This window comes from Abramis brama (assembly GCF_963993115.1).
Source record: "Abramis brama genome assembly, chromosome: 2".
Classification (NCBI taxonomy): Eukaryota; Metazoa; Chordata; class Actinopteri; order Cypriniformes; family Leuciscidae; genus Abramis; species Abramis brama.
In genome coordinates this window covers 31,724,047-31,746,165 of record NC_139964.1, presented here as the reverse complement: position 1 = coordinate 31,746,165, position 22,119 = coordinate 31,724,047, and the positions used below count along the sequence as shown (strand labels likewise).

At 38.5% G+C, this 22,119-nt stretch overlaps 1 protein-coding gene across 8 annotated transcripts in view; it reads right to left on the bottom strand.

Annotated features, from left to right (window-relative positions):
- Positions 1–17,547, bottom strand: part of agpat3 (1-acylglycerol-3-phosphate O-acyltransferase 3) — a 25,781-nt gene extending 8,234 nt beyond the window's left edge. Inside the window, exons 1-5 of one of the 8 annotated variants that reach the window (XM_084106938.1) lie at positions 17,271–17,547; positions 5,604–5,662; positions 5,100–5,344; positions 2,036–2,205; positions 505–666 (exon numbers count right to left, since the gene is read on the bottom strand). In XM_084106938.1, the coding sequence (XP_083963064.1) occupies positions 505–666; positions 2,036–2,205; positions 5,100–5,277 (510 nt within the window). In that variant the 5' untranslated portion in view covers positions 5,278–5,344; positions 5,604–5,662; positions 17,271–17,547. Of the gene's footprint in view, positions 1–504; positions 667–2,035; positions 2,206–5,099; positions 5,345–5,603; positions 5,663–5,762; positions 6,089–7,784; positions 8,175–9,528; positions 10,146–17,270 lie in introns of those variants that run through there. The other 7 variants (XM_084106942.1, XM_084106940.1, XM_084106943.1 and 4 more) reach the window with 7 other exon arrangements.
- Between the last annotated feature and the right edge of the window lie 4,572 nt (positions 17,548–22,119).

Below are 22,119 nucleotides of genomic sequence, written 5' to 3'. Positions count from 1 at the left end.
GTTTTATAATTATAATATAGTGTTTGTTATACCCTTTAAAGAGAAAAAAAAGGGGAAAGTTTTACTTTGCATTCACACTTCTTTGCGATTTCTGTTATTTATTTATTTGCAATTTCTGAGCCTTGGTTAAATGTGTCAATGCACATTTACTGAGTAAAAGTAACACTACGTTTCAAATGTGAATTGGGTTTGTCAAGTAGTTTTATTAGAAACTGCAACATTGCATGGTTTAAAGCAAACTGTAAAAAGGATAACCAAAAATTCAAACACCCCAAAAACAAACAAAAACAATAAATCTAAAGTGAAGGTTAACTAAAATATGCCTATCAAGGGTATTAAATTGTTCTGAACCATAAACAAAATTGAGTGAGAGAGTGAGATTTGGTTAGCTTCAAATGTGATAAACAAATGATCAAATACTCTGAACACATCACTTTAGTGACTTGTCAAAGCTCTGCTTAATTATCAGGTCATTAGAGCATCCTAATCGGTCAGTGTACTCACCCACATGTATTCTGGGTAATCTCGGAGACGGTTCAGCCCACTGAAGACAGTTTCCCTGTCCTCCTCCCACTTCCGCTTACAGAAAACTATTTCCAGGAAGTACCACGTCCAGCCAACCAGAGGCACTTTCAGCAGTTCGTGTTTAGCCAGAACCTTCGAACTCTGGATACGAATTAAAGGTAGGATAGAAAATGCAAAAAAAAAAGGATTCAGAGAGGTAGGAAGAGAAGAATTCAAATCACCCACTCAATCAAAACAACTAAATCCAACATCCAGCAAATTAATCTCTTAGGATTTAGCCCAAGATTACTAAATATAGAACAAAGCAGTGTTAAAACTAAAACTATTTAAAAACATTTAATTAATTGAAATAATTAAGCTATATATTTATTTAATCTTTTGATGAAAAACTTAAATGAATATTAGAAAAGTTGCATGGGCAATAGTGTTAATTTTGTCAGCTCTTTAGTCTCAGTCCTGTGTCAAATGTACTTTTTAGTTTTCATCATATTTAGACAATCTTGACATGTTTTTGTTTTATCAGGTTTTAATCGACTAAACGCCTGGGCATTTTAGTCTAGTTTCAGTCAATGAAAACGCAGTCACATTTTCATCATGCTGCATATTGGTTAGATTGATTATTCATGATTATTTTGCTTAAAATTATAATCACACAACAGCATAAAAGACTTCTATCATCAAACAGAAGTTGCGTAAGTGCATTTATTCAGCAACCAGATTCATGTTTGGATTTATTACAGTTCATCACTGAGAAGATTTGATCGCAAATTTCAACACACTTTCATTTAAGCAGAATATCTCAATGGAGATCGCTAAACTCCAGCTTTTATTTTTGGATCATCAGCGGCACTTGAGCAGTGTAGAGAGAACGTGTGTGCATGGTTGAAAATGTATCCTTTTTAAAGGAAAAGTTTGGATTGGGGGATTTAATCCTGTGATATTTGGCAACCGCAAGCAAGAAAGCTCGTAGTAGAGGCTTGTACCACAGTCTGTAATATTTTGTCTCCTGTTTTTTTTTTTTTTTTTTTTTTACAAAAATAAAGTTTTTGGTAAAGTTTTTATTTTTTAACTGCATTTTAGTAAAGTCTTGCATGTTATTAAAGTCACAGTTATCGTTTAATGGCCATCACAGGCCCAACCCCTACATAAGAGATGTCTTATACTGTATTTTGCATAATTATGCTCTTTCATGAATACATTTTCAGCCAAAATTTCATTACAAAATATATTACGATGCATTGTGAAACCCAATACTATGAACTGAACTGTGAATTTTTTAAAAAAAAATTTAAGCTTTATTTACTAATAGGAGTATCTCAGCCACATTATAACATCCAAATTAAAGTGTCGTGTGTGGAAAACACAATTTTCTCACACATTATGAGGTTGCATTTCAGTTGGGATGCATTTGAAGTCGACAGGTCTACACGACTATTCCACCTCAAAGCTAACACCACCCTCCACAACTTCTCACTTCATTCTGCTGTCTTCACTGCTGGTCAGGACTCACCCCCAGTACGCCGTATCTCTCACAAATGGTCCAGCCACACAAGAAATCAATCTCATAGTTGTGGTTGAGGATGATGATGACGTGCTCTTTACCGAACTTATCCACCGTGGCCTGATCGGTGTACAGAGTGCAATCTGTGCCAGACCACCACTCCAACAACATCACCAACTCTGTTAGGAAAGCAGAATAAAAGTCACGTCACCTTTGTACAATACAGATTGTTTCAAAATAGCTTTACAGAGATAAACAGGAAAATAACAGAATAAATGATGCAAGCTTCATCAAACAGGAGACAAATTCAAGTTCTGCTGTAAAGCAGCTCTAAAAGTGTCAGTTCACTTGATTCAGCTCAATTCATCTATAAGCAGCTCTACAGAAGACAAAAGTGTCATTATTTGACACATGTAATAGGTGTTATGATGCTAGATGAATTAGAATGATCTACAGTGAGGAAAATAAGTATTTGAACACCCTGCTATTTTGCAAGTACTCCCACTTAGAAATCATGGAGGGGTCTGAAATTGTCATCGTAGGTGCATGTCCACTGTGAGAGACGTAATCTAAAAAAAAAAAAATCCAGAAATCACAATGTATGATTTTTTAACTATTTATTTGTATGATACAGCTGCAAATAAGTATTTGAACACCTGAGAAAATCCATGTTAATATTTGGTACAGTAGCCTTTGTTTGCAATTACAGAGGTCAAACGTTTCCTGTAGTTTTTCACCAGGTTTGCACACACTGCAGGAGGGATTTTGGCCCACTCCTCCACACAGATCTTCTCTAGATCAGTCAGGTTTCTGGGCTGTCGCTGAGAAACACAGAGTTTGAGCTCCCTCCAAAGATTCTCTATTGGGTTTAGGTCTGGAGACTGGCTAGGCCACGCCAGAACCTTGATATGCTTCTTACAGAGCCACTCCTTGGTTATCCTGGCTGTGTGCTTCGGGTCATTGTCATGTTGGAAGACCCAGCCTCGACCCATCTTCAATGCTCTAACTGAGGGAAGGAGGTTGTTCCCCAAAATCTCGCAATACATGGCCCCGGTCATCCTCTCCTTAATACAGTGCAGTCGCCCTGTCCCATGTGCAGAAAAACACCCCCAAAGCATGATGCTACCACCCCCATGCTTCACAGTAGGGATGGTGTTCTTGGGATGGTACTCATCATTCTTCTTCCTCCAAACACGTTTAGTGGAATTATGACCAAAAAGTTCTATTTTGGTCTCATCTGACCACATGACTTTCTCCCATGACTCCTCTGGATCATCCAAATGGTCATTGGCAAACTTAAAGACGGGCCTTGACATGTGCTGGTTTAAGCAGGGGAACCTTCCGTGCCATGCGTGATTTCAAACCATGACGTCTTAGTGTATTACCAACAGTAACCTTGGAAACGGTGGTCCCAGCTCTTTTCAGGTCATTGACCAGCTCCTCCCGTGTAGTTCTGGGCTGACTTCTCACCTTTCTTAGGATCATTGAGACCCCACGAGGTGAGATCTTGCATGGAGCCCCAGTCCGAGGGAGATTGACAGTCATGTGTAGCTTCTTCCATTTTCTAATGATTGCTCCAACAGTGGACCTTTTTTCACCAAGCTGCTTGGCAATTTCCCTGTAGCCCTTTCCAGCCTTGTGGAGGTGTACAATTTTGTCTCTAGTGTCTTTGGACAGCTCTATGGTCTTGGCCATGTTAGTAGTTGGATTCTTACTGATTGTATGGGGTGGACAGGTGTCTTTATGCAGCTAACGACCTCAAACAGGTGCATCTAATTTAGGATAATAAATGGAGTGGAGGTAGACATTTTAAAGGCAGACTAACAGGTCTGTGAGGGTCAGAATTCTAGCTGATAGACAGGTGTTCAAATACTTATTTGCAGCTGTATCATACAAATAAATAGTTAAAAAATCATATATTGTGATTTCTGGATATTTTTTTTTTAGATTATGTCTCTCACAGTGGACATGCACCTACGATGACAATTTCAGACCCCTCCATGATTTCTAAGTGGGAGAACTTGCAAAATAGCAGGGTGTTCAAATACTTATTTTCCTCACTGTATATCGTGACAAGCAGCATGCAAATTATTGCCTCCTATGGATCAGTTGCTTCGGGTTATATAATTCTCATTTGTAAGCTGCTCCGGATAAAAGCGTCTGCTAAATGAATAAACGTAAATGTAAATGCAAATATATTTGAAGTGAGTGCTGGAAAATTTTGGACATCTAAACGTTTAAAATGCTGATCGGTGTGGTTTTATTTTCGAGCAATAAACGTTAAAACTTTTACCTATTAAACAAAAATAAATGGACAGGAATTTAAATCACCAATTAGAAAAAAGTAATTTTAAAAAGACCTACTTTTCATCCTAGGTGTTAGATAGAAGGTAGATATTAGTTACTGTGTTAGATAAATTATATTTTATATTATAAACAAAGTATCGTCTTCATGGAAAGTGTGCTTAATGCATTACTGAAACACTGATCATACACGTAATGTTGGGTACACACCAAAAGATTTTTTACATCTTATAAGATTTTCAAAATGTGATAGACCACAAACATGAGGACAAAAAATCCTAGATTTAAGCGTTTTGCTCCTATAGTGTGTGGTGTGCCATGATGTGACAAAGACAGCACACCACACATGAACAGATTTTCAACCAGAGTCTCGACTGTGAACACAGGAAATCTCGCAAAATCTCCACCATTTTTGCACCAACACCATATTGCCTCATAATTTTGCATTATAAGAATGTAATTTTGCATTATAAGAATGATGTCATTAGCTCCTTCGCCAGTAACCTGCACTGCAAAACTCATGAAGGCAAATAAATAAATGCAACAAATTTCTCAGCATAACACTAAAGTGATATGACAAATGTTTAAAAAAAGACAGAAAACGCATTAAGTGCTATCCATCTGCAAATTCTTTATATACTACAGTAACAGGTACATCCGATTTGGAATAAATGCCCTTAAAAGCAACTAAAACTTTGCATTAATACACGTCTGTAAAAACACATGCAAAATGTGTGCAGCACATTCAGTTGAGACAAAACCAACTCACGGCTCCATAGCGAGTAGGAGAGTCTGGTGTTGATCTTGCGGTACAGCTGTTTGTTGAAGGGCCACAGCACACAGGTGCAGAGCTGCGTGAAGTTGATAATGAGACCGCTCACAACGAACACGAAGCCAATCAAGAGCTGCAGTACGAACAGGCTCTTCAGCCACGCCACCACACCCATGACTGAGAGCCCCTTCCACACACACACACTCAATCACTCACTCACTCACACACACACACACACACTGCTGGAAGAGAACAAATCAAACTTACTCATATTCATTAAGCAGCAGACACAGTAATGCACAAAATATTAACACAACATCAAAATCACACTTACAACTGCATGCATATTATCACTGGTCAATATTATTACTAGCATTTGCATTAAAAATAAAATCATGTACCAGTCATTCCAGGTACTCTTTAATGTTCATGTTTAAAAATAGCCTACAATTAATCATCTCAGTTATCCAAGTCAATATTGTGAAGGGATGTTTAACTCACCACAGTGGGTTCTTCTCTACAACCCCCTTTTACACGGCCCTTCACTTAGTACCACCGACCTGAGAGAAAAGGAGACAGAGCGCATTTAGAGAATTCATGACAGCCCCAGTCGTGAATACAACCGTCACCAATATGACATTTAGTCCTGTTTATTTTTACTTCCACATCCTGTCCCGATACACAGATATCCAGCGTAAAGTAGGCGAGAGTTCATGACCACAGACCCGTAGGCACCAAAAAATCCACAAGCAGCAGCAGCACAGTGCGCACACACAACTGCACTACACATGCCCCACGCAAACACACACCCTCTCACCCAATTGGAGGAGCTCCAGTCACCTCCTCCAATTTCTCTCTCTCTCCCAATTTCTCTCTCTCGCATTGACACTGCCTCGTTTTTGCGGCCCCCCCCAACTCTCACTCTTTTATAACACGACAGCATCTCAACATGATTCGTCACGTACAAAAATCTCACTCTCACTCTCACAAACACTACAACTGGATCTAAAGGTCTCCACTTTCAAATTGATTTTGAAAGCTTATCAAGCTTTATATTCCAGCACTGCTTAATCCGATAACAAGACAACAACTGCAAGAGAAAGCACTGGATTAATATCAAATACTCCAACAAAACAAGCGTTTCAGCAAATTTATTTGCCAAATAATCTTTTAAAGCACTGCTTAACCAAATGAAAAGAGAGGATTGCAGCTTAATGCAGAAAACCAGTCACTCTGCTCGTTCCAGGTTTATCTGATACTCCGGATGAAGTTCCCAAACTACTTTAACTGGCCGTCTCGTAACCTGCAGGTGGCCCGCCTGACCCCATTAATACTATCCTTTTCTCTGTTAGTGGGCCTATTGTCTGGGTTACATTTTATTTCAAGACGTCTGTGATACAACGTAGTACGAATACATTTAAGTACCGAGTAATGATAATAAACTACATCTACTTACTATAGGGGGGTCAGGGATAGGAATAGGGGTTGGTTTACGGTTAGTTGCGTGTAATTATGCACAATTTATAGTTATTACTACAGTAACTATTTGTAACAACTAGGACAATAAAGTGTTATCTGTGTCTGCTCTGATAACAAAGAGCACTACAGTTCAGTCAACCATCCTACTACAATAACTAATATCATTAAAAGTGCAATACTGTTGTGATGAAATTACATTAGTTTTGCCCGATTGCCCATACTTACAGGCCAACATTATCTGACAAGCACAGTCTGTTTGATGGTGTTTTTGTGTGTGCAAAATAAAGTCCCTGTTGTGAGCGAGCAGCAAGCAAAAATGTTATGGTGGATTTGGAGAGTCATAAGATCTAGTTTGAATGATGCTTTACAATGATAAAAAATATCTCCATCTGAAGCATTTTGTGGCCAGTAGGTACTTTTCACTATTATATATTGGAATTTTGCACATTTATGCCTGACCCAAACAACAATGCAATAAATGGTATCTTTGTGCAAACATTAATAAAAAAAACATCTTATGATAGCAGCAAAAACATTTGATACATTAGCAAGTAAAACATGGGGGAAGTGGTTGTGTTATTTATAATCTACCTCCATTCTGTACCTTTATGCACATATATTCCACAGTTAATTTCTACCAAATGAATCACAAATGCTTTGAAGAAACTGAATGCATTAACTACAAAAAAAAAGAATAAGAATGATGGCAAACTACATTGACACTGACATTGAATTATTAAATCTATGGACAGCACTTTTGGTTCACAGGTCATTTGTTTATCACTTAAGGTATTGATTTAGTATTGACACTAAATACCAGAGACTTTCTATTGAAGAGAAAATTAAGACAAGATTTGGGTGTCATGGACCACCTAGCAACCATATAGCAATGCCCCAGGCAACCACCCAAAATACCTTAGTATTGTGTAAGTTTTGCACAGGCAAGTAGCTCACAATTTCTTCAGAAAATGTAATAAATCCAGCTAATATCTCTAAGCTGTCATCTAGTCAATGTGAATTAGCATTTAGCATAATAGGAAATCTGCCAAATCTATGTGCTGCCATTTCAAACAAACACAAAACAATCGTGTTACAACATGAGGGCAGAAAGAGACCAGCGAGTAAAAGTTTCAACCGACAAAAATGCTTTGGTTCCTCTACCAGCATATCAGCCAAGACGAACAGAACACAAACAACACTAACCTTAGATGAAGATCCACTGGCAGTGTGCTAAGTTAACTGTAACTTTAGTATGGACAAGAGAGACTGCTGAAAGACGGGAAAAGAGAGAGGGTGGGAAAGGAAAGAGTTGAACTCTGTCCTCCTAGCCACCACTGCACGAACTTGAAGCAAACTTTGGAATCTCACCAAAGTGTGTGTGTGTTTGAGAACAAGGGAATGGCAGAGTGCACTGCATGCCAAAACCCCTCATGCCAGTTAATGAGTTGCACTAGGTGTGTGAGGGGGAGTGTGTCCGCGATATCTGAGGGATCACCTGATCAACTTGTCAGAGCAGAGCACTGGCTCAGCCAACAAGAAACACCGCTTTCTCCACCAACTGAGATCATTAACACTACAGACAACAGCCAGACTGAGTGTGCTACTGAACAAAGGGAATTAACCCTGACCAAGGGGATGAAGAAAGTTATTTTGCAACATAAATTAGTAACAACTATTTGGTGAAACGTGTGAATTACACAATTTTAGAGTCTTTTGCAACCAGGCTAAACCCACTTAATTCATGTGTTCTGGTTAAGATAACTTCCAAGTGAATAATTTAAAAAACCAACATAATTTACTCACCCTCTTTCCAAGCCCAAAGAAAATAGATTTTTCTACATGCAACACCAAAAGAATTAATGCTCTGGTGCTATACTTTTCAATATAATGTAAGTGAACGGGAACCACAAAAAATAGGGGTTAATACATACGTGGTACAAATAACTTGTTCTTTTCAGTCGTAGCTTTTAAATGTATCAAACCTGTTACAGAATGTCTTGATGCTTTATGCTTGAATATGTGTAAATGTAGATACATCCGTTTTTCATACAAAGGCATTGAATCGTGTCAGAAGGCTCCGAAAATGTGTATCAAAAGGTGCTTCTTTGTTCAACAGCTCCTATTCCAGGATATATATTTTATCATTTTACTGAAAAAAAAAGCAGCATTAACATTTTGCCAAACATCTTCTCCCGTGTTCTTTGAAAGAAAGAACATAAATGGGAACATTTTTGGGTAAAATATTTATCTTACATTTTTTAATACCACTTAACTTAAGATGATTAAACTAAAATAAACTAGATGCATCGTGATTTATATCTGGTTCTTCATTCACTTTGTAGCAAGAGGACTACACAGCAATATAAAAAGAGATAGGGTGGAGGTATTAGAGATGGAGGGATCAACCAGCTTAGGAGGAAACAGCTGTCTAGCCTGCATCACTAGATAGCCTGGGGCCATATTTTTCCAAGATGCCCAAAAATGTGCCTTTAAAAAGAAGGTTACAAAGCTTAAAAGCTTAAGGGGTGCAAAAGAAAAGTGAGAAAGCAACGCACAGAGCAACACTGCCTCAGAATATACACAATAAGAAGTAAGTTTGTGCTTCAGCCTTTAGATGGCAAATAAACTTCCACAGTGGTCCAATTTTCAGATACATTTAACACAACAATTTACAATCTGCCAAAATTCGCAAGCTTTAAAGTCATATGCACAAAGAATATAAAGATACAAAGAATAAAACTCCACATGACTTTTCAGTTGTTCTAGAACTGAGCAACAGGTGGTCATCATAGTGCCCTAAACACCCACAAATATGACAGGCATGCAAGTAACTACAAACTAACAAATTAAAGACTTAGGCAAAGAGTATTTTACTTGACCTTTCCCTGTGCTCAATCCAATAACCCTTTACATAAGCAGCAGGTGGATAACCATTAGCTGGACTCACCAGTAGGCGTAGTAGGCCACTGCCATGACCACTAACGCCCCACAGACCCCTGTGAATATCATCACAGCCCCCTGGTTCAGCATCTCCACTTTTGGTGATGGGACCTTCAAAGCAGGTTAATTATGAAACGACCTCCTCTGGTTTCGTTCAAAAACGGACCGACAGTTCTGTTCTTGACAAGCTTGGAGACAGGTCAGTGAAACTGCAGAAAGTGCTCCAGGAAATATCAGCCCCAGAAATTCAAAAAGTTGAACAAGGCGCGAGAATTGGTTTGACTCTGGCTACAGCCACATGCTAATGCTAATCCCGCAGAAGGACAAGCACTTTTATGATGATGCAAGCAGGAACAAAACTAGATCCCATTAACAAGGCGGCGCCACTCAAAGCCACACCATCAGCACACGGAAAAAAAGTGACAAAGTCTTCCGTTCCAACGCTGAACTCCAACTGGATGTTACCAACTGCAATCCCAAATTCCAAACACAGTTGTAGTAAGCGAATCCTTAGCAAGACGCGACAATCTTACAGCACAACGTGGACACAGCGGCCGCCTTCTGTTAAGCCAAAGAGAGCCTTTCTCAGCATCCTGTGTTCCCTCCTCTCGTCTAATCTCCTCTGGATTAGATTACCAATGATTAGCACTCTGGACCAGCACCCTGGATATGTCACATCGCATTTACATCAACCTCAAGCGAGACTGGGATGGGCGGGATTGAGCAAAGTGGGACAGGACAGTGGTGAGCCACCAGGAGGAGCCTTTAGGGACAAGCCCACCCTTCGGCATTTAAATGAGCTTGTACAAGGAGGCATGATACGCATTGGTAGTGGTTCTGGTGTTTTGTGGTGGGTGTTATATCATGGTGGGTAAACTTCTACTTGGCCTACTGTACATCTGTGAACTTGCTCTTGGTATCCAAGGTTGACCAGACCCTGAGTCCAGTTTAGACGAGACGGTGACAAAGATGATCAGGCAGGTTGTGGCCCAAAGCCACAGCTGCATAACTGCATTACTGGCAGAAACGGACAACACATGTGCCACAGGCCTACACATCACGCAACAGAGCCCTTGGTGCTTCCTTTTTTATACGTTCTGCTTTCTCTTGCTTGATTTCTCTCATTATATCCTCTGTCTGCTTTTATCTTTGTGTCCATCTGTCTTTGATTATACTATCCCGGTGAACCCTATATACCTGCATTAAACTCAGATTCCTCAATTCTTCCAATTTCAGACAGGTCAGCATAACTGCATACAAGAATTTGTGGAGGTTTCTCAAAAGAAAGACTTTGGCTTGATCTCGGTTAAATACCTCAGTGCTCCTCCATCCGTATACAGGGGGAAAAGAGAACAAAGAATAAATCACCTTTCTGATGCGATGACCACCTGGGAAATATGAGGACAGAAAGGAGAAAAATAGCCGTACTAACTAGAGAAAGCCAGAAAGATAAATGAAGGCATTGGCTTTTTTTGGGAAGCAAAGGATCAAAATGTGAAAATGGTGGTAATTATGGTTTGTCATAAGTTTGTGTGTTGTGAGTTGGTCTTTTGTTGCTGTACTGTAATCAATGAGAAAACCCTGGCAGAGAGTCCATGCATCCGACATCCTGTGCACAGCCAGTGCTAAAGTGCCTTCTTCGACATCTTTTACAGACTTTGTAGCATAAAACCTATACATTATGAGCCATACTGCACCAAAGCAGCTTACTGGACTGCAACTGAGGTCAAGACGTCTAAATCTATAATCTTATCGGACGGTCTTACACATGTAAACAAAAGCAAACAAATACTTCTAATAATTATTTAAACAACTGGTGAAAAAGCAGGGGTGAGCAGGGTAAGCTGTGACGCTTTTTTATTAAAAGGGATGGTTGACCCAAAATTTCTATCAATATTTACTCACCCTCATATCATGTTGTTTCAAAGAAGATATTACGAACATATTATTATGAACCCAACAACATAGGGACACAATTAATAATGCACTGTCCCATTCTAAAGTTCTTTATTATTTACATGATCTCTTTGCCATAGTAAAATATAGTTTTTATAAATATTAGGGACACATTCTTGACTGAGCAATAAACAGTGTTTCCAAAATGATTTCTGTATTGGACAAACTAAGACTATCATCATAATGATCAATATTACAGGGTAAAAACATTCTTGCATTTCCCCAAACTTCATGAGGCTTAGAAAGTTTCTTCTGTACATACATATATTTCTTAGTCATGCAAGAATGCTAGAACAGACCACTTTCATGTAGCAAACTCAAAAGTTGTTTTTGGACTCAACTGTACAAACATATTTTTTCTGAACTGCACAATCCAGTTTTCCCTTCCCTCCCAACCTCAACTCACAGTATGTGTACAATATGTAACTTTTTTGCTTTAAAAATAGCAAAAATCACTATATCTATGTTATATATATTTTTTAGTTGTGTACTTACATTATCCCGACTGTTTCCAACAACTTTTAAACCAGGAGAAATTTGTAATTTAATTCGAGAAACGTCCCGTTTCTTTATTTCCGTTGTGTCGCCGCCAATGCCGTCATATCCGCGTTGTCCCTGGTTTCCGCTCGTGCTGCCATGGCAACCAGAGCTATGAACCAGAGCCGTCTGATAGTAACCAAAGCGACTGACGCGGACAACTTTGTAGTTCGCAATGTCTATCTGCACGCTGTTGTTGTTTCGTTCAAACATTATGGACCATGACAAGCAGACTTTGGATAAAAAAGGAGAACTAAAACGAGAATCAATATCAGCGCGGTGTTTTCGAGATGCCTAGAGCTCCCATGGACAGTATATAAACGAGAGCTCCACGTCCGAGACTTCGACCACTCCTACATTAAACAGGTGAGCACATTTACATAAAACTAATCAATGTTATATAGTTCAACAATGATAAAATGTCAGAATATGATCTGTATGTTATTCTAATGTTGATCTAGTTTACTGCTAGTCTCATACAGACAGACTAACACATACATTTCAACACATTCAAATGCAGTTTAGTGTGCTAGTGTAATGTTAGACCAAGTGAAACAGCGCTGCGTTACCTCACAAGTTTAATTTGTCTAATAAACTGACCTGTGAGTTGTAATTCTGCACTTGCGTGTAGTTCGGTAGAATGAAATGTCCATATTCCTTTTATATCCGCGGGACTCGCGTCGCTTGTGGAGCTGATAGCTGTCTCTTAGCAATCCCGAACTGCTTCATATCACAGTCATGATAAAAGCATCGATGTATTCAGTCATCCATAAACATTATTAGATCGGTCGGCTTGACGTTGACGACAAGATCCATAATTCTTAGCAAATGTTGCGTCATCAATCTACGCCTTTGTTATTGTAAATAGGTTAGCGACCCCTAGTGGCGAAAAATGCCATACTGTGCCTTTAAAGGGATAGTTCACCCAAAAATGAACATTTTGTCATCACTTACTCACCCTCAAGTTGTTCCAAACCTGTATGAGTTTCTTTCTTCTGTTGAACACAAAAGAAGATATTTTAAAGAATATTGGTTAATCAGACAGTTGTCGGTAGCCATTGTCTTACTTCCATTGTGTTTTTTCCTACTATAATAGTCAATGGTTACCGTCAACAGTCTGGTTACCAACATTCTTTAAAATATCTTCTTTTGTGTTCAACAGAAGAAAGAAACTCATACAGGTTTGGAACAACTTGAGGATGAGTAAATTATGAAAGAATTAAACAATTTTTGGGTGAACTATCCCTTTAACAACCTTAGCACTAGCCTGTCCAACATTGTGAACAATGCAGTAGCAATTCAACAACATGGGGAGGGCCTGAAATTCATTTAGAAAAATCCCCCCCGTAGGTGATTCTTACGGGGGAGATGATTGGGGGGAGGTTAAATTACAATAATCTCACCTAAATGTTTGCTCACTCAAAGTATTTGTTTCTAAAATAGATATTTTAAGTAGATTTTCAGAATCCCTTAGAAGAATACACTTTTATGCTCCTTTTTATTCATGTACTGAATCATAATTATATTGTTAGGAAGCCATTTCTTTTACTGAAATGTAAAAGCATTCAATTTGGATGCTAGTTTGTGCTTACCCTACATACAATGGCACAAGGAAGTTTGATTGCAATCATTGAATTTAAATTTAAATAACAAATAAGGGAACAGAAAACAGTGCAGGACGCTGATTCACTTGTGCCGTTTATGAAATTGCAGATTAACAGAAAGTCTTCAAATTACTGAATTGATCTGTTAATTTTTGTTTACTCATTCAACCCACACTGCTATAGTGAATTAATGTTTGCGTGAATTTCCCGCATTATAAGCTTCAACCTTACGAGAAAGAGTAGAATCGTGTGCAATCCCGCACCGAAAACCAGGCCCTGATTTGGATGAAACTCTGGATCTTTTCAGTTGGGTTGCTGTGGTGAGATATAGACTTTTGCAAAGAATCTTTCTATGAGCACACAACTGAAGTAAAACTAGCATTTAGCATTCAAATTATTTTCACCACTGATCCACTACAGTGTTAGATGACATCAACTGATAGCGTTTCTATCCTCTGCACTAAAATACTACTTCCTTTGTATCTCAAACCTCCCAGACTTGACTAGCCTGAATCACAAACAAACTCCCATGGCTGAAACAAACAAAATCAAAGCCATTATAATAGATTTCATTCAGGCCCTTTTCACAAGCAAGAAGATAAATACGCTCTGTTTGCTGTCCAAAGGATGCAGAGAGCTGTTAAGAGGATAATGTCAAGGCTTCACTGCTAAAAACCTCTGACCCATATCCTAATCGAGATAAACGAAGTTTCCCAACAACGTGAATACATGCCCCCAATCAAGACGGTGGATGAGGTCGCTGTTATCTACCTCAGGTGCAAAGTAATAGTGTTAGGTTTAATTAACAAGCTGTATCGGATTAAAGGTAAGGTTAGAACGCAGTAACAAAGCAGCGTCATGGATACACTCATTGGGACAAAAGAATAATGAATATATATATTCTATTTAAAAATATGGTAGGTAACGGCACATTGTTCTGAAACAAGCAAAATGTAGTAAAAAAAACAAACAAAGATAATATATTATTGGAAACAACTTTATACATGTACATTCTAATCAAAATGTGCATCATGCATAATTGATTCAATTACATCTCAGAGACAATTCATTACTGCCGCACAGCTTTGGAGTGATTATTACTGCAGGATCTCACGCAGCAGCAATATTACAGACAAACCATCGAAGTACATGAATCCTGTGTTTACCCACTTTACCATGATATTAAAAGAAATGTCACAAGCCCATCAAGGGATGGCAAAAGTGCTGGTCATGGATTGGAAAATATTGTGCATGTTCCATATGGCTGGCAAAGAACGACAGGTCTAGATTAAGACTTGAGGATAAATTAATTACACTCAGTAAAATATAGATATATAATATAAATATTCCATTAACAATTTTTTGTAGTATTCAATAATCGGCCCTAACAATAAATGAAAATAAAAATAAAAAAGAGAAACATTTCATTCATTCACTCATGTATTTTTTTAAACGCCACTGATTACAAACTCATGATGTGTGTATATAATTACACAATTGTCAATGGTGAAATACTAGAAGTCAGTGTCACAAGAATTTAAAAATAACAGTAAGGATTTCATTTCAAATTAGACCTAATGCAAGGATTAATGTGCGATTCAGTAAATAATTGAAGAACGTGCTCTGGGTGATTCATGTGTACTTTTGACTCACTGAAACCAACCCGGTTCGTAATGCCTCTCACACACTACAAGATTTGAGCCCTGATTTTCCACTTGCCGACAGTGGAGATCTCCCACCAATTGCCCAAAGTAAATTGGTGCTCGTACACGTGAGTGATGATTGCTGTGTTTGAATTGCCAACAATCTGGGAGAAGCGACGATGAGACGCCGATGACCCAGAGAGAGCGGTTAGACTAGGTATGAAACAGATTCACAAATAGTTTATCACAGTATCACTTCACACAGTATGTTTTTTTTCTGTTACAAATATTCAAATGATCACAGAAGAACTAGGATAAAAGTTTATATTTCAGATATAATCACTGCATGACGTCTAAGGCAGCGATCAAAATAGAGTAAATCACATTTTAAAAGTAACTTTACTTGACACTTCAAATAACGATTGCATCAATTACATCGTTACACCAGTAGGTGGCGACAAGTGGCGTTAAAAAATGTATTTGTCAATGAATCATTCAAAGATTCATTAAAAAACGTGCTGATTCATCCAGTAATGAAACCATAGACTGTAAAAAAATATGGACGTAGTGTCCGTGACTTCACCCGTAGGTTTCTGAAGACCGTTTTTGAAGCCTAAAGTGGGCGTGGCCGACCGTCGCCATCTTGGTAGCGCGTCACTCCCGAATTTATTTATTTTTACAGACAATGAACTGAGGTAACGTGATGGCTAACAGACAGCAGACAAACGGCTAATGATGACTAATGACCACAGCAGTGGGAATCCACCTGTCACTTAATTAGGACACCCTTAATTATGCAGAAATGTAAGGCTTAACATAATTTAAACGGATGAGTTATAAAAAAATTCACCCCCCTCACAGTTGTCATGAAGGGCAAAATTAGCTGTATAGACCAAAGCCACTTTTTGCACCAGGCTGTAAACATGTTTTTTCTGCTGTAAAGTTGGGCATTTTAACATGGGGGAGATACAGATTTGACTCACTTCTGCATCCAGCCTCAAGCGGCCAGTTGATGAATTGCCGTTTAATTCACTTCCGTGTTGGTTTAAAAAAAGAGACAGGGAGGTTGCCGCTTGAATGAAACAAGCGTTTATGAGTCATTGAATCATACATTCAAACTGATTTAAAAAAAAAAAAAAAAAAACTCATTAAAATTAATTAAACATTTTAAATATACTGCAGCAGTAAACAGAAACTCTAGTAAATTACTTATTTTGTTTAGTTGTCTGTTCTTAATCGTGTTCGTGATATCTATTTGAAAAAAAGAAAAAATAAATAAATCTCAATTTATCCAGAATCGTGCAGTTCCCGTCAAGACAATTCTGATATATATTTAAACGGGTTTTGAAATTAAAAATAAAACCTTTACTAGATATTACAGACAAGATTAACAACCACAAATAAAATACTACGACATATTAAAGACCAATGCAGTTACACATGTGCCAGAATGATACAAAAACATGACTAATGGTAATTGTGCATTGGTAAAACCCAGTCAGCAACTAAACTGAAGACAAAAGCCCAGCACCGCATCTGAACTATAGTAACCCCGATAATCGCACGGCAATGACGTGTACGCAGGTCGAGAAGAGAATGACACACGGCAACCGAGTCATAAACAACACTTATCTTCAACGAATCTAAATCCATTCAAATGCAAATAAGTGCTGAATGAACAACATAGATGTCCTCTAATGCAAATGGGGAAAGATGCCTATCTTAAACGGATGTTCCCTGCGCTGTCAAACTGCCTTGCATTGGTTACTAAGTAGTGAGCTTAATAAACATGCTGTTCCTATAAACTGGCCACTGCAGCACAGGGAGCACCTCGAGCGCTCGCACGCGCACACACATCTAACGTCAAAAATGCATTTGCAATACAAATGTAAAATAATAAAATAAGCGGACGCATGCATCCGCCTGTCAACATCAATAACAGCAGTGTCAGGATGGTTATTAATCGGGTTTAGAGAACAGTCATCATCATCATCATGCGCGTGCATTACCTGCTTAAATGTCATCAGTGGATCTGCGTGGAGGATTCGTGCTCTTCCGCTTAATGCGATGCGATAGTGCTGTCAGAAACTGGTGTCTTCGCTTCTGGTGCACTGCTCAGATGATCGCTACTCTTTGTGTCCGTGTGTCGTTATCCATCCACGCACAACACTCTCTACACATTGCATCTAGCCATGGGACTTCCTGTCCGATTACTCTGCTTTTCGACTGGAAACAATGGCGCTTTGTAGTTCCACCACTCCTCTCTCATCCTCTGCAGACTGCTGTAAGACGCTGACCTTATCAATAAAGTCAATTCTGGACAATTAAATACATTTGTAAGTGTGTTAGACGTTTAATTAGTCTTCCTTAAAATAACTTTAAACTGCAAAGGCGACTAGAAGTTACATATTGCCTGCATGGACAAAAAAAGATGCGTTTCCTGCACACAGAGGCTGCATATGCATTTACGCAGGTCGCAGGGATTCAATAATATATTTCGAATTTATATATATATATATATATATATATATATATATATATATAAATATACACATAAAAGATGTTGTTATGACAACTAATTTTAGAGCTGCATTTCATTTAGACAGAACCAAAGCAGCATCAGAGCTGCAAAAAACATTTCTTATAATGAAATTGTGAATATATACACATGAAAATGAAATATACACTGTTATGACAACAACCAAGTTTGAGGCTGCACTGATGCTGCATTTCATTTATAGAACCAAAGCAGCATCAGAGCTGCAAAATTATTAATTTCTAATCATGAAATGATGAATATATACACATGAAAATGAAATATATATACACTGTCATGATGACAAAAACCAAGTTTAAGGCTGCACTGATGCTGTATTTCATTTAGACAGAACCAAAGCGGGAAAATTATTAATTTCTGATCATGAAATTGTGAATATATAGTCATGAAAATGAAATATACACACTCATGACAACAACAAAGTTTGATGAGCTGCAAGATTTTAGTATGGCTTTTATGATGCATTGCGTCTTTACATATAATTCTGAGCAGGCATTTCTCAGAGCAGCCTTAACTTAACGCAGATGGTGGAAAGCATTTGTTATTCTATAACACCCCCTCCCCACCTAGACACACACATAGACAGCATTTAATATAATACTTTGTTTTTCTTTATTGCATTATAACATACATACATTATAAATGTGGATTTGTACACTACAATCTTTATTGTTACATATTATAAAATATTCAGAATTTGAAAACAAAGCACTAAAAACTTTACCAAACATTTATTTTTATTGTCTTTTCTGACCCCATTCAGAACGGAAAACTAAAGAAAGAACAAAAAAGATTTTTTTTCTACCAACCATGTCAACAGAAAGGGAATTGAAATGAATCGTGAAGCACTGACATGTCACTATTAGAACTGTTAAGAGAGACAGACATATTTACAGAGAAGTAGAATGGTGCATCCAATTGTTGCCCTGGCAACATGTCATACTGCCCATTATGATGTCACTGAAATTCATATTTGGCGTTCTGTGAGAAGGGCACATTTTCAAGTGTATTCTCATGTACTCTTGCCGTAGCATCTTCTATCAAACAGAACTGTTGAGGACAAGAGTACATTACAGCAAGCACAGTGGTTTTAAACACTCATTTTACAGATGAAATGATTTCCAAGACTTAATGAATCATTTATGTCGAATTCCATCATTTTCTAGAGATGTTTCATCCTACATCACAAACAGCCTCTGGAAATATTCTGTCTGTGTGGAAGTGAAATTCAACAAAAATGACATTTAAAAAAAAAAAACTACCGATATAAATCCTACACTCACTTCAAGAGTCAGAGCTATGGAAGCCGCAACTAATGTGAAGAACAGTTGGATTTTTTTAGCACTAGCAGGCCTGAAATGCATTTGTACATGTTTTAAGGCATTCAATGCCTTGTGATGGAAGGCAGCTAATAATACAAAACTCAGTGCAACAGGAAATGACATATACATGATGAGGTATAGGTCCAAGCAATATATAACCGTATCATATGGAGTCAGGACATTGTTTACACTCATCAGATTAAAAAAGAACGGCAATAAGGGACCTACATACTAAAGATCATTTTGTTTATAGTCTAAATAATGGTAGTGGAATAGTTTTTTCCCCAGACGATATAAGCTCCGTCCACTAGAGGGAGCTCAGCGTCATTTGGTCATCTTTGATCCACAGTCTTACAATAGACAACACATAATTTCCACAGACCGATATACAATTTACAAACATTACAGAACAAACAAAAATGTAGTTCGTCTCAAAAGTTCTTCACCACAGTTCCCTCAGGGAATGTACTAGACATCACTGCTATAACAGTCAAAATATTTGGCTACCCACTTTTTTCTTTTTCTTTTTAGTCTTCATGAGGTTCCGACAGGTTTTCTTATATCAGAACACACTCGTTGTTCCATTAACAGTAAACACAAGCAGGCTCTCATTGTAAGCACAGCATTGACATCTTTAAATATAGTTAACATGCATGTTTTTCTGCAGAAGATAAGGTCGACTTCTCACCAAGACATCTTCAAGCAGAAGTAGCCATTTTGCCCATAACTAAACTGGTTTAGTAGCACTTTCGCAAATGCTAATGTAACCAATCCTACTTGCACTGCTCCGAGCGCGAGTCGAAACGGCATCCCCGGCATGGGAAGCGAACATGCTAATAAAGCAGTCGCTAGTGCACCTCTTGAGATCAGGGGATTGAGGTTTACTCGCACAGCTCTTACTAGCTGGCCTCTGTTACACTCACCCCCCTAAACCTCACTCGCACCCGGGTCACGGCACCAAATGTAACCCCTCAGGTTCTAATCGCACCGCTCCGAGATGGATTCGAACCGGCGTCTCCGGCATGGGGGGCGGGGGCGCTAACAAGGATGCTAAAGACGGCAGCCTCTAGAGTTAGTCGCTAGTGCGCCTCTTGAGATCAGGGGAGTGAGGTTTACCTGCACAGCTCTTATTAGCTGGTGTCAGTTACACTCACCCCCCTAAACATCACTCCCATCTGGGTCACGGCACCAAATGTAACCCCTCAGGTTCTACTCGCCCCACTCCGAGAAGGATTCGAACCAGCGCTTCTGGCATAGGAGGTGGGTGCGCTTACAAGGACGCTAAAGATTGCAGTCTCTAGCATCAGTCACTAACATGCCTCTTGAGGCCAGGGGAGTGAGGTTTACTCATGCAGCTCTCACTAGCTGGCCTGTTACACTCACCCCCCTAAACCTCACTCCCATCCGGGTCATGGCACCAAATAGCTGGCCTCAGTTACACTAACCACCCTAAACCTCATTCCCATCCGGGTCACGGCACCAAATGTAACAAATAGCTGGCCTCCGTTACACTCACCACCCTAAACCTCATTCCCACCCGGGTCACGGCACCAAATAGCTGGCCTCAGTTACACTCACCACCCTAAACCTCATTCCCATCCGGGTCACGGCACCAAATGTACCAAATAGCTGGCCTCTGTTACACTCACCACCCTAAACCTCATTCCCACCCGGGTCACGGCACCAAATGTACCAAATAGCTGGCCTTAGTTACACTCACCACCCTAAACATCATTCCCACCCGGGTCACGGCACCAAATGTACCAAATAGCTGTCCTCCGTTACGCTAAGAGCAAATGGTAGCAGTACAGTTCACTTGGAGACTGTGATATCATGATCATCTGAATACCACCTCACTGTCAGTATTCACAAAAACTAAACTTGGCTCTTCTTATTTATTTATGTCCCCACCCCCCAGTTTATCCCTTCACACCCTCACTTTTCCTTCAGAGAACACAAATACTCGCACGCTCACAGTAGAACCATCCTTTTGTCATTCACACTTACACGTACACAATGTACAAGTACACATAAGAAGTTAGATAACAGCTCAGGAACTCATGAAAAGCTGAAGCACATGCCCCTCTGAGCAATGCTGACCCCTGATTAGTCCTGCACATGGCCAATTTTTTTTTTTTTTTTTTTTGCTATGGAAAATAAGATGGTGGTTGAAATGGATGAAAACAGGTGAATCTCATGAAACCTCTCAAGAACAACGCTGGGTCATATTTCACTCCAAAATCAAAAGAAATATACATTTTCTTTAAAGAAAATTCAGCCAATTATATGATTGCTATTTTTTTAAAATAAAAATAAATAAATAAATCCAACACTCACTTCAAAGTCAAGAGTCAGAGCTACTGAAGTCACAAGAATAACTGATTTTTTTGAGCACTAGTAGGCCTGAAATGCTACATTTAGACAATTTGTTTGATCTGCAAAAATATATTATTGAAATTAGCATTAATAATCATGATTTATATTATAAAATATTTATACATCATGTATGTTTTTGTTCTACTTTTTTGTTCCACCAATTAAACGTAAACAATTATTGTATAACAAAGAAGTTAAAAAAAGTTCCTAAAATAGTTTTTTTTTTCTTAAACTTTTTCCTATTTCTGTCTTTCTTGTTCCTTCTTTTGAGTATGGGGTTAAATGTGACAAATGTTTTCTGGAGATTCACTCAGAAGGAATTTTGAGTGGTTAGAAGACAAATGCAACTCAAAAATGATCAAAGAATGAACCGATGGATTAAAGAAATGTGAATAATTTTGGAAGAGCATTAGTTAGGTGTAAAACAGAAGTCAAAACTAAAACAAAAAATAAAACCTGAGAAATCAAAATATAAACAGACAAGAAAAGATGATGTCGCCTGAATCAATCTCCCTATGAACTGAACAAAGGAGAGCAAGTCTGATTAAATGTATAACTCATCTGCCTTTTATTATCTTTCACAGCATTGTAACCAAGAGACAG